Source organism: Pezoporus flaviventris, unplaced genomic scaffold (genome assembly GCF_033815535.1).
Source record: "Pezoporus flaviventris isolate CSIRO_AGI_PZ_B2104156 unplaced genomic scaffold, CSIRO_AGI_Pfla_v1 ptg000138l, whole genome shotgun sequence".
Classification (NCBI taxonomy): Eukaryota; Metazoa; Chordata; class Aves; order Psittaciformes; family Psittacidae; genus Pezoporus; species Pezoporus flaviventris.
This window is the reverse complement of record NW_026892686.1, coordinates 559186-575360: the sequence shown is the minus strand read 5'-3', so window position 1 is coordinate 575360 and position 16175 is coordinate 559186. Positions and strand designations below refer to the sequence as shown.

Below are 16175 nucleotides of genomic sequence, written 5' to 3'. Positions count from 1 at the left end.
CCTGGAGGTGCCAAACACGGGGTTATTTACACACAGCGATTGTCGGACACCGGCGCTTGCCCTCCCCTTGCTCCCCGCAATGGCAGAGCCCCCTCTGGGCTTCATCACCCGCATCCTCGATGGGACCCTCCCCAGTCCATAGAACCCCATCATCATCATCATCATCATCATCATCATCATCGCCCACGTTGGAACTGGCCTCTCCTCTTCCATGGGATGCAGGCGTGAAGGGGGCAGCAATGGTTTGCATCCAGGGATGCGTTCCCGGTTCCCTGCCACGAGATTCCCACATCCCGCGGCTGGAAGGAGAAGGAAGCAGCAAGCCAATGGGCTGCAATAGGGGTAAAACGCTGGTAGGGGGTAGAGGGAGAGTTTTCCATGTTATCCAGAGGATGGAATGGGCCCAGGGATGCCCTGTCAAGTCAGGTCACTGTAACCCTGTATCTGCAGCGAGGACCAGCATCATAGTGGCATCTATTTGACCCGCTGAAGGCATCAGTACCTCTTGCTTCCCTATGCTGCGGGAGATGCTTAACGCACCCCAGGATTCCAAGTGGGGAAATAGATCCCTGTCTCCTCTAAAAACCCCTGGAGAAAAGGAATTGCGCAGCCCATGGGATACAGAGCAGCGCAGGGGGGGCGGCAGTGTTATAATGAACCAACCCGAGAGGCAGCACAGCCATCCCTATGGCGGTTTGTGGCTTGGGACATGCAGGCTCCATGGCAAAGGGGCCCCAGAGAGCTTTGGGACCCGTGGCAGTTAACAACATCCCATGGGAAATGGGTACGGAGCTGCGGGGGGCATCTCAAAGGCTGATATAAAGGTGATGGGCATCCGCTTATCCTCGTGGATTGTGAATGGGGGAGCTCAGGGTCCCCTCTTTTGACCCCTGGGCCTGATGTTTTACTCTCCAACTCACTCGCCCTGCGAGGAAAACCCATCCTGCATTCCCCAGACCTCCTCCCTTTGGCTTTCTGCTCTTCCGGAAGGGAAAACAAAAGCCAAGAGCAAAAAGGCTTTGAAACGTGGTGGTGGCCTGTGGGAATATGGGACTGGGGTGAGGAAACGCAGAGCCCATGGATCCAGGACCCGGAGGAAGCCCTGTCCCCATGAAGATGGCAAATCCCTGTGTGTTGGAGGAGGATAGGGGCTGATCCATTGGTTTTGTCCCCTTAATACCAGCATTGGAGCAGCATCAGGGCAAAGCATCGCTGGGTCTCGTCTTCCCTTTGGGCACGGCCGGGAGGTTGGAATGATGGTCATGTCGCTGTATGGAGAGCTGGAGGCGAGGCTGGGAGGCAAGGAAACAACCAGGGAGGAGTGCTTGGGATTCCAGAGCTCGGCAAAAGCACGTGGATGGTGTCGGCGTGGCACAACCAGTGGTGACGGGGCGATGGGGACGGTGGCATCGGCAGTGAGGTGGCAGCGTCTTCATCCCGAAGTAGCACTTAGTGAAGTTTTGCTCAGTTTTAGTAGCACAGACCCTTCCCAGAGGCTCCTTTTCCTTCTCCCTTCTCCGGTGCGGGTCCGGTGATGGGGAATCCGGCTGCGCTTCCTCATCCCGCACACACACAGAGGCAGCAGCACCAGGAGAAGGGGACTCCATCCCACGAGGAGGAAGGTTACGATCCATAAAGGAAAGGCTCACAAGGCTGTGGGCTCTCCTTCAGGAAGAGCAAATTCCCCCCTCCCATTCTGATCCAATTCCCTTGGCAAAGCAGCACCCGATGTTGCCCAGGGGGTGTGTGAAGCCATTCCAGTGGAGCTTGGGACAAGAAGGTAGGAAAAGAACAACAAAAAGCACCCTTTTCGTCCTCAAACCGAGCGCATCCGAGCTGCGCCCTGCAATTCACAAAGGGGGAGCAAACACCCCACATCCAACCCTCAATCCGGGACTGGGAAAGGGGCTGGTACCCAGGAGAGAGGAGGGAGAAGGGACATTGCAGCGGGTGGGTGTTTCCCCAAGCAGCAAACAGGGGCCACAAATCTTTCCTAAGCTCAGTGACCGCCTCCAATAAGCGGGTGACGAGGGGATGAGGTGCCTGGTGCCGGGAATAGCCTAGGAAACAGCTCATCTCCCGGCTTTTCAGCTGCAGGAGCCATCCCTGCGTCTTTGGTGCCTCCCTCCGGAGCGGACTGGGGGGCGGAGGCTTCGGAGGACACTCAGGATTCGATCTTTTCCTTCTTTTTGCCTTTTTTCAGGAAAGACGGGGTCCGGAATTTCTTCTTCTTCTTGGAGGGCGATTTGGAAGGGGAACCTTCGGGGGACACGGGGCTGCTGGTCACCGTCTCCTTCTCCTTAGGGGCATCCGTGTCGGTGTTGGCAGGGGACGTTGTCCGCTCCCCGGCTTTGCTTTCCTCGGTGCTTTGCTCCTCCTCCTTCCCATTCACCACCGCTGGCGGCTCCTTCTCAACAGCAGAATCAGCCGGCGCTTGGTCCCCATCCTCCTTCTTGTCACCTTGGCAACGGCAAAGAGGAGAGGTGAGGTTTGGGCATCAGCGCCCGGCGCTGGGGAGGTTTAAATCCCCCCCCCTCCCCGGGCAGGAGCAGGATTCGGCCTCTGTGCATAGAGAACAATGGGGCTCCATCCCCTCCTGCCTCAGGCGCTGCTTCCCTGAGCTCCCCCCCCTCTCCCTGCAGGATAAGCGAGGTGGGATGGAGAGCCGGGAAGAGGCAGGCAGAGCGGGCGGCTGGCTCCATCCCGGCCTGGCGGCTGGAATGAAAGCAGGGAGCAAAGAGAACAAGGAAACCCAAGGCATTTCCTGCTGCAAAGCCCTCAGGAGAGCGCTGGGGCCACGGAGAGCAAGGGTACCCCGAGCTGCAGCCGTGTCCCTCCTCCTTAAGGATGGCCTCTCCGTACTTACTACAGTGACAAGCATTCAGAGTCAGAGGTAACTCCTTGGGTGAGAGCCACACGGGGAGGAAAGAGAAAGGAAGAGGTTGTGGACACAGACACAGACACCACGACACACGATGAGCAAGGCAGAAGCTCCCACTGCCCCCCCCCCCCCCCCAAGACCCGCTGGAAGTGACAACGTGGGACCATATAACAATGGGAATGTCGCATCCTTAGGTGATGGGACAAAAGGAAACGGCCTCAAGCTGCACCAGGGGGGGTTTAGATGGAGCTGAGGAACAATTCCTTGCCCCAAAGGGTGCTCAGGCGTTGGAACAGGCTGGAAGTGTTCCCAAACCTTGTAGACAAGACCCTCAGTGGCATGGGTTAGTGGTGGCCTTGACAGTGCTGGGAATGGTTGGACTCGATGAGCTTAAAGCTCTTTCCCATCCTGGTTGATTCTGTTAGGGGAGGGATGGAGACGTCCCCTGCACCCAACAAAGCCACCAATGGATGCTCCTGATCAAGGCCAACGGTGGCTTGGCTGCCTTTATGGTGTGAGCCCCCATCAGTGCTGCTGCTCCCCACTGGAGCCCAGCAGGCTGATGAAGACCTTTATCCGTGTTCAAGCAGGGTCTGGCTGCATCCACCCGCATCCCTCTGCTTCAGTTGCTCACTGCAGACCCCATCCTCATGTCCCCTGCTCCCATGGGCTCACTCACCCTCCGAGGGCTCCGCAGGCGTCGGGGCCGGGCTCTGCGGTGGGGATGCAGGGGGAGCCTGGCTCTCCTCGGCCACAGCAGCCTTCTCGCCTGCCAACAGAGACGTGAGCTGCCCCCGAGCCCCATGGGATGGGATTTGGGATCAGGGCTCCCTTTTACCCCTTCCTACCCTGCAGCTTTTTCCTCTCCACCTCCTGCTTGTACTCCTCCAGCTCCTGGTCCGTCAGCTGGCTGAAGGGGTTCGGGGGCTCCGGCTCCGGGGGGGCCTCATCCCTGGATGCTTCTTTGGCTTCTGCATCTCCCAAATGGCTCTCTGTGGACTGAAGGAACAGCCCCGGAGCAGTGTTACCCCCGCCGTGAGGGGTGGAATGCTGTGGGGAGGGGATGTGGGGCTGGGATGTGGGGTGGCGTACGGGGCTGCGGCTGGTCTCTGCGATCACGCTGGCCAGCAGCTGGGACTGGGGGCCGGCTGACTTCACATCCTGGCGGTTCTGCTCCCGGATCTATGGGTGAGAAGCGGATTAGGGGCAAGGAAACAGCTGCCCCCCTGCCCATGGGTCTGTGAAGAGCCCTGCATGCACATCCCAAAGCCTCGTGAGGGGGCGGGTTTGGGGCCAGGACCGGACCTTGTTCCTCATCTCCAGCACCTCCTGTGGGTCCGTGTAGAGGGGCACGAACTGGTTGGGGTTCTCGATTCGGATGGGGGTCCCGCTGCTGCCTTTTTCCACCTCGTCTGCTTTCAGCCACTGCATCCAGAGAGAAAACCCCCATAAACAACACATCGTGAAGGGGGGGGGAAACCATGGAGACCTCAGAGCAGCTTCCAGTGTCTGAAGGGGGCTACAAGGATGCTGGAGGGGGGCTCTTCATCAGGGACTGTAGGGATAGGACAAGGGGTGATGGGCTCAGACTGAAACAGGGGGAGTTCAGGTTGGAGATAAGGCAGAAGTGATTTATGTGAGGCTGGGGAGATGGGGTTTTCCAATGGCCATTATTACGGCAGGGAATAGAGGAGGAAAGGAAAGTTTGTGCTTAATAAAGGTACCGAAAGCATCAGTTGCAGCTTCTCACAAACCCCTGTGCGTTCCTGGCGAGACCCCATCCCTCCCTTTACGCATCACCCTCCAAGCTAACACCATTCCCAGAGCCAGCCCCCTCCCCAAAGCACCCCAAACACACTCCCCCCCCTTTCCCTTTCACTGCCCCAGCCGCCCCTCACCGTCGTCTTTGTCTTCTGGCTGCCGGCGCTGCCCTGCTGCTCCTCAGCCACATTGACCCTCATGTAGGTGTTGGGGGTGTTGAGCCACCTCGTCTTCTCCTTCTGCTGCTTCTGTGCGTGCTGCCGCAGCGCTGGCACCGGGGCGGGCTCCTCCTCGAACACAAAGGCAGTGACGGTGGCGGGGATGAGCACATCGCTTTTGGGCTTGCTCTTCTCCTGCACCAGGGGGTAGCGGTAGGTGTAGCCGGTGCGGTACCCCTGCGGAAGGACACGGCGGGTTGGGGGTGTGAGATGCGGGACACCGGGGCGGCGGAGATGGGAGCGCGGTTGGGTTTGCGGCGCGCCCGCATCCTCACCAGGTTGTCCAGCATCCTCATGAGGGCCTCGAACTCGTGCTCGCCCAAGCGGCTCTTCTGCATGGGCCCGAAGGTGCTGCCCGCCCAGCGCACGGAGCCCACCTCGTGCGCACGGTGCTTGCTGCGCTCCAGCACGATCAGGTTCTCCGTGCCCCCGCGCTCGCCAGCGCCGACACCTGCGGCACAGAAAGGGGTATGGGGGGGTGCTGGTGGGGCTGGGCATGGCCACGGCACCCACAGCACCCATGGGTGCGCTGGGGAGCATGGTGACAGCAGGGACCTGGCAGAGCTCAGTGCATGGTCCTAGGGCACCATGGTGGTAGCGGAGACATGGCACAGCTCAGTGCTTATCCCCATGGACATGGTGCTGAGGCCATACACAGCTCAGTGCTTATCCCCATGGACATGGTGCTGAGGCCATACACAGCTCAGTGCTTATCCCCATGGACATGGTGCTGAGGCCGTACACAGCTCAGTGCTTATCCCCATGGACATGGTGCTGAGGCCGTACACAGCTCAGTGCTTATCCCCATGGACATGGTGCTGAGGCCATACACAGCTCAGTGCTTATCCCCATGGACATGGTGCTGAGGCCGTACACAGCTCAGTGCTTATCCCCATGGACATGGTGCTGAGGCCGTACACAGCTCAGTGCTTATCCCCATGGACATGATGCTGAGGCCGTACACAGCTCAGTGCTTATCCCTATGGGCACGGTGCTGAAGCCATACACAGCTCAGTGCTTATCCCCATGGGCACAGTGCTGAGGCCATACACAGCTCAGTGCTTATCCCTATGAGCACGATGCTGAGGCCATACACAGCTCAGTGCTTATCCCTATGAGCATGGTGCTGAGGCCATACACATCCCAGTGCTTATCCCCATGGGCACGGTGCTGAGGCCATACACATCTCAGTGCTTACCCCCATGGGCACGGTGCTGAGGCCATACACAGCTCAGTGCTTATCCCTATGAGCATGGTGCTGAGGCCATACACATCCCAGTGCTTATCCCCATGGGCACGGTGCTGAGGCCATACACATCCCAGTGCTTACCCCCACGGGCACGGTGCTGAGGCCGCACACAGCTCGGTGCAGGGCCGGGTGCTCACCTGGATCTCGCAGGCCGCCTGCAGGTGGAAGATGCTGTAGAAAGCCTCCTCGGCCGTGTCGCCCAGCGCCAGCACGCCGTGGTTGCGCAGCACCAGGATCTGCAGCACCGATGGGGCCGTCAGCGGGGCAAGGCGAGTGCAATGGGTTCACCCCTTATGCGTGTCCCCATCCCCTCACCTTGCAGGTGGGACCGAGGCACTTCTGGAGCTCGACCCGGTCGCTTTCCTCCTCCACCTCCCCTCTGAAGTCGAAGTAGGCGACATCCCCCAGGAGCAGCGCGGCGCGGGAGATGGGCAGCACCCCACAGCGCATGGCCGAGACCTGCGGCGGGACACGGGGGGTGACAAACCCCTTCCAACCCCCCCCAAAACCCACCCCAAAACCCCGATGTCTCACTGCAGCCGTGGCCGGGGTGTGCAGGTGGATGATGCAGCGGGTATCGGGGCGGGCGGCGTAGATGGCGGCGTGGAGGCTGAAGCTGCCCGTGTCCGGGGTGAAGTTGGTGCTGCCCTGCTCCACCACGGCCCCCAGCACGTTCACCTTGATCTTGGGGGGGGGGAGACAGAGAGGGGGCTCGGAGCTCCTTCAGGTTGTGGGGGTGATGGGAAGGGACGGCAATGGGGGTGATGGAGAGGGGTAACAGGGATGGGGGTGGTGTTACAGGGATAGCAGGGATGGGGATGATGGATTGGGATAACAGGGATGGGGGTGGTGGATAAGGGATAACAGGGATGGAGGTGATGGATAGGGATAACAGGGATGGGAGTGATGCTACAGGGATAACAGGGATGGGAGTGGTGGATAAGGGATAACAGGGATGGAGGTGATGGATCGGGATAACAGGGATGGGAGTGATGCTACAGGGATAACAGATGGAGGTGATGGATAGGGGTAACAGGGATGAGGGTGATGGATAAGGATAACAGGGATGGGAGTGATGCTACAGGGATAACAGGGATGGGGATGATGGATTGGGATAACAGGGATGGGGGTGGTGGATAAGGGATAACAGGGATGGAGGTGATGTTACAGGGATAGCAGGGATGGGGATGATGGATAGGGATAACAGGGATGGGAGTGATGTTACAGGGATAGCAGGGATGGGGATGATGGATTGGGATAACAGGGATGGGGGTGGTGGATAAGGGATAACAGGGATGGAGGTGATGGATAGGGATAACAGGGATGGGAGTGATGCTACAGGGATAACAGATGGAGGTGATGTTACAGGGATAACAGATGGAGGTAATGGATAGGGGTAACAGGGATGGGGGTGATGCTACAGGGATAACAGGGATGGGGGTGGTGGATAAGGGATAACAGGGATGGGGGTGGTGGATAAGGGATAACAGGGATGGAGGTGATGGATAGGGATAACAGGGATGGGAGTGATGCTACAGGGATAACAGGGATGGGAGTGGTGAATAAGGGATAACAGGGATGGAGGTGATGGATAGGGATAACAGGGATGGGGGTGATGCTACAGGGATAACAGGGATGGGGGTGGTGGATAGGGATAACAGAGATGGGAGTGATGCTACAGGGATAACACGGATGGGGGTGATGGATAAGGATAACAGGGATGGGGGTGATGGACAGGGATAACATGTATGGAAGTGATGGATGGAGGTAACAGGGATGGAGGTGAGGGATAGGGATAACAGGGATGGGGGTGATGCTACAGGGGTAACAGGGATGGGGGTGATGCTATGGGGTAACAGGGATGGGGGTGATGCTATAGGGGTAACAGGGATGGGGCTGATGAACAGGGATAACAGGGGTGGGGGTGATGCTATAGGGGTAATAGGGATGGGGGTGATGCTATAGGGGTAACAGGGATGGGGGTGATTAACAGGGGTAACAGGGGTGGGGGTGATGCTATAGGGGTAACAGGGATGGGGCTGATGAACAGGGATAACAGGGGTGGGGGTGATGCTATAGGGGTAACAGGGATGGGGGTGATGAACAGGGATAACGAGGGTGGGGGTGATGCTATAGGGGTAACAGGGATGCTCACCAAGCTGGCCGCTGTCACCTCGCTGCATGCCAGCCCCTGTGGGGCCACCAAGAAATGCTCCTGTTCCTTGCTGACGCGTAGCTGCGGCAGGAGAAAGCACACGTGGGTATGAAAGTGGGAAAGACATCCTAAAATCACCCCAAAACCCCTCACTGTACCCCCAAACCCTGATCCTGCCCAAAGCCCCCCTGAACCATCAAAGTCCTCAAATCCACCAAAACCCCCAAATTCCTCCCCCCAAAGCCCAAAGAGATATCAAAAAGTGAAAGAAACCTTTAAAACACCCCAAAAAACCCTGCACCCCCCAAACCCACCCTGCCCTGAAAGCCCTCACCCCCCAAACACCTCCCACACCCCCAAAAAGCCCCAAATCCCCCCAAATCTTTGTCTCCCAAAGCCCGACCAAAATACCCCAAAATACCCCCAAAAAACCCAAAAAGCCCCAAATCCTCCTAAAATCTTTCTCTCCCAAAACCTGGCCAAAATACCCCAAATACACCCCCAAAAAGAGCCCCAAACCCCCCCAAACCTTACTCTCCAAAAACCAACACACCAAAATACCTCAATTACACCCCCAAAAAGCCCCAAACACCCCAAAATCTCTCTCCCAAAAACCTGACCAAAATACGCCCCAAAAGCCCCAACCCCCCAAAAATCTTTGTCTCCCAAAACCCGCCCAAAATACCCCAAATACACCCCAAAAAAAAACAACCCCCCAAAAATCTTTCACAAAACCTGACGAAAATATCCCAAAAACACCCCAAAAACCCCAACCCCCCTAAAATCTTTGTCTCCCCAAACCTGACCAAAATACCCCAAATACACCCCCAAAAAGCCTCACCTCCCCAAAATCTTTCACAAAACCTGAACAAAATACCCCAAATACACCCCCAAAACCCCCAACACCCCAAAATCTTTCTCTCCCCAAACCTAACCAAAATACCCCCAAAAATGCCCACCCCCCAACTTTGCTTTCCCAAAACCAACACACCAAAATACCCCAAATACACCCCCAAAAAAGCCCCAAATCCCCCCACAATCTTTCTCTCCAAAACCAGAACTAAAATACCCCAAATACACCCCCAAAAAAAACCAACCCCCCAAAATCTTTCCCAAACCCAACCAAAATACCCCAAATCCACCCCAAAAACCCCCTAACCCCCCAAAATCTTTCTCTACCAACACACCAAAATACCCCAAATACACCCCCAAAAACCCCCCCAAAATCTTTCTCTCCCAAAACCAGACCAAAATACCCCAAATCCACCCCCAAAAACCCCCCATCCCCCCCAAAATCTTTCTCTCCCCAAACCCAACCAAAATACCCCAAACACACCCCCAAAAAAAAACAATCCCCCCCAAATCTTTCTCTCCCAAACCCAAACAAAATACCCCAAATCCACCCCCAAAAACCCCCCAACCCCGCAAAATCTTTCTCTCCCAACACACCAAAATACCCCAAATCCACCCCAAAAAAACCCAAACCCAAAATCTTTCCCCAAACCTGACCAAAATACCCCAAATACACCCAAAAAAACACCCCAAACCTTTCTCTCCCAACACACCAAAATACCCCAAATCCACCCCCAAAAACCCCCCAACCCCCCAAAATCTTTCTCTACCAACACACCAAAATACCCCAAATACACCCAAAAAAGCCCCAACCCCCCAAAATCTTTCTCTCCCAAAACCAGACCAAAATACCCCAAATACACCCCCAAAAACCCCCAACCCCCCCCAAATCTTTCTCTCCCAAACCCAACCAAAATACCCCCAAACACCCCCACCCCCAACCCCCCCAAAATCTTTCTCTCCCAACACACCAAAATACCCCAAATACACCCCAAAAAAGCCCAAACCCCCTAAAATCTTTCTCTCCCCAAACCCAAACCAAAAATACCCCAAATCCACCCCCAAAAACCCCCCAACCCCCCAAAATCTTTCTCTATCAACACACCAAAATACCCCAAATCCACCCCCAAAACCCCCCCAACCCCCCAAAATCTTTCTCTCCCAACACACCAAAATACCCCAAATACACCCCAACCCCCCCCCAAAATCTTTCTCTTACAAAACCCAACCAAAATACCCCAAATACACCCAAAAACCCCCAAACCCCCCTAAATCTTTGTCTCCCCAAACCTAACCAAAATACCCCAAAAAATGCCCACCCCCCAACTTTGCTTTCCCAAAACCAACACAACAAAATACCCCAAATACACCCCAAAAAAAGCCCCAACCCCCCCAAAATCTTTCTCTCCCAAAACCAGACCAAAATACCCCAAATACACCCCCAAAAACCCCCCAACCCCCCCCAAAATCTTTCTCTCCCCAAACCCAACCAAAATACCCCAAACACACCCCCAAAAAAAAACAATCCCCCCCAAATCTTTCTCTCCCAAACCCAAACAAAATACCCCAAATCCACCCCCAAAAACCCCCCCAACCCCCCAAAATCTTTCTCTCCCAACACACCAAAAATACCCCAAATACACCCCAAAAAAGCCCAAATCCCCCCCAAAATCTTTCCTCAAACCTGACCAAAATACCCCAAATACACCCCCAAAAAAAAAAAAACCCCCAAACCTTTCTCTCCCAACACACCAAAATACACACCAAAATACCCCAAATCCACCCCCAAAAACCCCCCCAACCCCCCAAAATCTTTCTCTCCCCAAACCAACCAAAAATACCCCAAATACACCCCCAAAAACCCCCCAACCCCCCAAAATCTTTCTCTCCCCAAACCCAACCAAAATACCCCAAATACACCCCCAAAAACCCCCCCAAAATCTTTCTCTCCCCAAACCCAACCAAAATACCCCAAATACACCCCCAAAAACCCCCCAACCCCCCAAAATCTTTCTCTCCCCAAACCCAACCAAAATACCCCAAATACACCCCCAAAACCCCCCAACCCCCCAAAATCTTTCTCTCCCAACACACCAAAATACCCCAAATCCACCCCCAACCCCCCTCAAAATCTTTCTCTCCCCAAACCCAACCAAAATACCCCAAATCCACCCCAAAACCCCCCCAATCCCCCCCGTTTTAGGGGTGCTCACGGTGACAGCCGCGTGTCCCAGCTGGGCCCAGCCATAGAGGTCCAGCAGGCGGTGGATGCTGCCCACCTTGCACCGCATCAACCGCTCGCCCTTGGCCAGCGCCGGCGCCTCGGGGCCGTGCAGGTCGTTGATGGGGGTGACGGAAGCCAGCCCTGGGGATGCGGCACCCCCAAAATGAGAGGGAGAAGTAGGGAGGGGGGGGGTTGGTTTGAAACCCCCTTCCCAACACCGGGATGTTCCCGTGGGGAGGGGACGGTGATGGAGTTGGGTTTGGGGTGCCAAAGGTTTGGGGGGCCTAAAGGGAAAGGGAAACCAAAGGTTTGGGGGTCCCAAAGGCTTGGTGGTCTTAAAGGTAAAGGGAAACCAAAGGTTTGGGGGGCCTAAAGGGAAAGGGAAACCAAAGGTTTGGGGGGCCTAAAGGGAAAGGGAAACCAAAGGTTTGGGGGTCCTAAAGGTAAAGGGAAACCAAAGGTTTGGGGGTCCCAAAGGTAAAGGGAAACCAAAGGTTTGGGGGCCTAAAGGTAAAGGGAAACCAAAGGTTTGGGGGGCCTAAAGGTAAAGGGAAACCAAAGGTTTGGGGGTCCTAAAGGGAAAGGGATTCCAAAGGTTTGGAGGATCCCAAAGGTTTGGTGGTCCTGAAGGTAAAGGGATTCCAAAGGTTTGGAGGATCCCAAAGGTTTGGTGGTCCTGAAGGTAAAGGGATTCCAAAGGTTTGGGGGCCTAAAGGTAAAGGGAAACCAAAGGTTTGGGGGTCCCAAAGGCTTGGTGGTCTTAAAGGTAAAGGGATTCCAAAGGTTTGGGGGTCCTAAAGGTAAAGGGATACCAAAGGTTTGGGGGTCCCAAAGGTAAAGGGATACCAAAGGTTTGGAGAATCCTAAAGGTTTGGAGGATCCCAAAAGTTTGGTGGTCCCAAAGGTAAAGGGATTCCAAAGGTTTGGAGTATCCCAATCATAAACGGATTCCAAAGGTTTGGTGGTCCCAAAGGTAAAGGGATCCCAAAGGTTTGGAGAATCCTAAAGGTTCGGTGGTCTCAAAGGTAAAGAGATCCCAAAGGTTTGGAGGATCCCAAAGGTTTGAAAGATCCTAAAGGTCTGGTGGTCCCAAAGGTGAAGGGATTCCAAAGGCTTGGTGGATCCCAAGGTTTGGTGGTCCTGAAGGTAAAGGGATTCCAAAGGTTTGGAGGATCCCAGAGTCTGGTGGTCCCAAAACCTTAATGGATTCCAAAGGTCTGGGGGTCCCAAAGGTAACGGGATACCAAAGGTTTGGAGAATCCTAAAGGTTTGGAGGATCCCAAAGGTTTGGTGGTCCCAAAGGTAAAGGGATTCCAAAGCTCTGGAGGATCCCAAAGGTAAAGGGATCCCAAAGGTTTGGAGTATCCCAATGATAAAGGGATTCCAAAGGTTTGGGGTCCCAAAGGTAAAGGGATTCCAAAGGTTTGGAGGATCCCAGAGTTTGGTGGTCCCAAAGGTAAAGGGATTCCAAAGGCTTGGAGAATCCTAAAGGTTTGGTGGTCTCAAAGGTAAAGAGATCCCAAAGGTTTGGAGGATCCCAAAGGTTTGGAGGATCCCTAAAGTAAAGGGATCCCAAAGGTTTGAAAGATCCTAAAGGTTTGGTGGTCCCAAAGGTGAAGGGATTCCAAAGGCTTGCTAAATCCCAAAGGTTTGGTGGTCCTGAAGGTAAAGGGATTCCAAAGGCTTGGTGGTCCCAAAGGTAAAGGGATTCCAAAGGCTTGCTAGATCCCAAAGGTTTGGTGGTCCTGAAGGTAAAGGGATTCCAAAGGCTTGGTGGTCCCAAAGGTAAAGGGATTCCAAAGGTTTGGAGGATCCCAGAGTCTGGTGGTCCCAAAAACTTAATGGATTCCAAAGGTCTGGGAGTTCCAAAGGTAACGGGATACCAAAGGTTTGGAGAATCCTAAAGGTTTGGAGGATCCCCAAAGTTTGGTGGTCCCAAAGATAAAGGGATCCCAAAGGTCTGGAGGATCCCAAAGGTAAAGGGAATCCCAAAGTTTGGTGGTCCGAAAGGCTGAATGGATTCCAAAGGTTTGGTGGTCCCGAAGATAAAGGGGTCCCAAAGGTTTGGAGGATCCCAAGGTTTTGGGGGTCCCAAAGGTTTTAGGGGATCCCAGGGTTTTGGAAGAGGCTACTTGGGGTCTGCAGCGTGACCCCCACTTTGTCCCTGTGGTCCTCGATGCCTGCCCTCCACCCTCACCCCTCTCCACTGGGAATGAGAACATGGAGCGCTATGGGGTGTTTCCTCCCCTCCAAACCCATACATTAAGGAAAACACTCAAGAATTTCACCAAATTATTCCCTTTTTGCCCCAAAGAAGCTGCTGCCGTACCCATGGGGGAGGTGGGGAGGACGGCATGGGACGTGGTGGCCATGAAGTCGGCGATCTGCCGCAGGGCCCATATGTGGGACGAGTTGTTCCCCTTCTTCATCTGCTCCTGGATGAGGCTCTCCAGCTCCTCCTGAAGACTGCGGCACCCGGCCCCACCGGTGTCATCCCCATCCCCACAGGGATGCGGTGACCGAAGAGGGAGCAGCCGGTGGCACCGGGGTGCGGGTACCACCGGGTCGGTGCTGGCATCAGCAGCGGGTCGGCAGTGCCACCACTGCTAACGTGGGGACCGCAGCCCCATGGGGTCGGTGGCAGGGACATTGCCAGATTGGGGGCACGGTGCTGGCACTACCGGGCAGCGGGGGACGTGCCCCCATCCAAGACAGGGGCATTTGCTTGGGAGAGGAGGGATGGGATTGGGAGAGAAGGGTCTGAGTTAGGGCAGGAGGGATGGGGTTTGGGGGTGAGGAGAGAGAGGATATGGGGACAAGGAGGGATGGGGTTTAGAGGACAGGAGGGATGGGGTTTGGGGACAAGGAGGAATAGGGCTTGGAACACAGGAGGGATGGGGTTTGGGGGTGAGGAGAGAGAGGATATGGGGACAAGGAGGGATGGGGTTTGAGGACAAGGAGGGATGGGGTTTGGACACAGGAAGGGTGGGATTTGGGGACAAACAGGAATGGGTTTTGGAGCACAGGAGTGACGGGATTTGAGGACAGGAGGGATGGAGTTTGGGGACGAGAAGGAATAGGGTTTGGAAGACAGGAGGGATGGGATTTGGGGGTACAGGAGGGATGGGGCTTGGAAGACAGGAGGGATGGGGTTTGAGGGCACAGGAGGGATGGGGGTTGGGGACAAGGAGGAACAGGGTTTGGAAGACAGGAGGGATGGGGTTTGAGGACAAGGAGAAATAGGGCTTGGAACACAGGAGGGATGGGGTTTGGGGGCACAGAAGGGATGGAGTTTGGGGACAAGGAGGAATAGTGTTTGGAAGACAGGAGGGATGGGGTTTGGGGGTACAGGAGGGATGGGGTTTGGAAGACAGGAGGGATGGGGTTTGGGGGTACAGGAGGGATGGGGTTTGGAAGACAGGAGGGATGGGGTTCGGGGCCACGGGAGGGATGAGGTTTGGGGACAAGGAGGGATGGGGTTTGAAGCACAGGAGTGGTGAGATTTAAGGACAGGAAGGATGGAGTTTAGGCATAAGGAGGGACAGAGATTGGGAACAAGGAGGGATAGGATTTGGGGACAAAGGGAGATAGGAGGGAGAGGGGCAGGAGGATCAAGACTGGAGACAGGAGGGGCAGGGTTTGGGGGCGCAGGAGGGGTAGGATTCGGGGACCAGGAGGGATGGGGTTTGAGGACAAGGAGGGACGGGGTTCAGACCCCGGAGGCGCCACCGCTTACCGGGCTCTGCAGGATCATGGTGACCCTCTTCTTCTGCTCCATCATGTTGAAGTCCTGCCGCAGGTCCGCTGCCATGTTCCGCGCCCGCAGGTACTCGGGGTCCTCCTCAGCCAAGCTCTCCAGGTAACGGGACCCGGGGCCGGGGGGCTCGGGCAGGGGCTCGGGGCTGGCCACGGAGCTCATCCTGCACACGAACGCGGGGCCACGGTCAGCGCCAGCGCCCTCCGCAGATCCAGGTTGGGAAGCAGACACCGAGGATACCCCAAGCTGCACGCTGGAGATAAGCCCCATCCGGCCTCCGCCCTCCCCATAGGGACAACCCATCCCTGTGATGAGTTGGCACCTTCAGGACATGATGGGGGGGGGGGACTGAAGCACTCAAATCACCCCCCCCAAAACAAGCAGTGGCTGAGAACGGGCGGCTCAGTGCACTGATGGGAGCAGCACCGACGGCATCCGCCCTGAGGGATGCTCCCAATCGATCGCGCTTGGGATCGATGCCACTGTGCCACTGTTGGGGACCGAGCCCTGCCGCTGTGACCCCCATAACGCCACCAAGTCTTCGGTGGGGTGTTTTAGGGGTGCTGCTGCACCAAAATGAGGGGGGAAGAGACCCAAATACACCCCCGTATAGGGGGTGCAGAGGTGGTCCAAACCTGAGCTGCTCCCCGCAAATCCCACAGGACCCCCCCCAAACAGAGCATCCCTCCCCTCCCCAACGCTCGGTGCTTCCCCCGATGCAAAAGCAGAGTCCCCCACATCCTCCATAGCCCCCTGTATCCTCCGTAGCCCCCCATGTCGTCGTGTCCCCCCTGCCCCAGCTTTGCTGCTCCAGTACCCACCTGGCTCACAGGGAAGCAGGGAGCCTTTTCCAGGCTTGAATTCCCTGGGAGGGTCCCCACCGAAGGGCGAACGTCAGGGGGTGGCAGGATCCTGAGCATCCCAGCAGGAATCCCCCCCAAAGAGGAAGGAGGAAGAGCAGAGGGGTCTCTAAAGGCCCCCCCCGCATCACTGCGTGCTGGGAAGGGGGGGGGGGGATAAACGACACCCCCATGCTCCCACCCCCCATCCATCCATCCATCCATCCAACATTCCCGGC

General features: G+C 56.1%; 1 protein-coding gene across 1 annotated transcript; it reads right to left on the bottom strand.

The window, feature by feature from the left end:
* Positions 1 to 665: 665 nt before the first annotated feature.
* ADD2 (adducin 2) lies at positions 666 to 16075 on the bottom strand. The gene is given in 16 exon segments (XM_061479023.1): positions 666 to 2460; positions 3561 to 3650; positions 3730 to 3880; positions 3974 to 4063; positions 4187 to 4306; positions 4780 to 5037; positions 5136 to 5293; positions 5296 to 5311; positions 6247 to 6345; positions 6425 to 6568; positions 6644 to 6793; positions 8265 to 8345; positions 11330 to 11481; positions 13670 to 13799; positions 15077 to 15260; positions 15919 to 16075. Coding segments are annotated over 15 exon segments (2118 nt in total). The 5' UTR covers position 15260; positions 15919 to 16075; the 3' UTR covers positions 666 to 2164.
* Between the last annotated feature and the right edge of the window lie 100 nt (positions 16076 to 16175).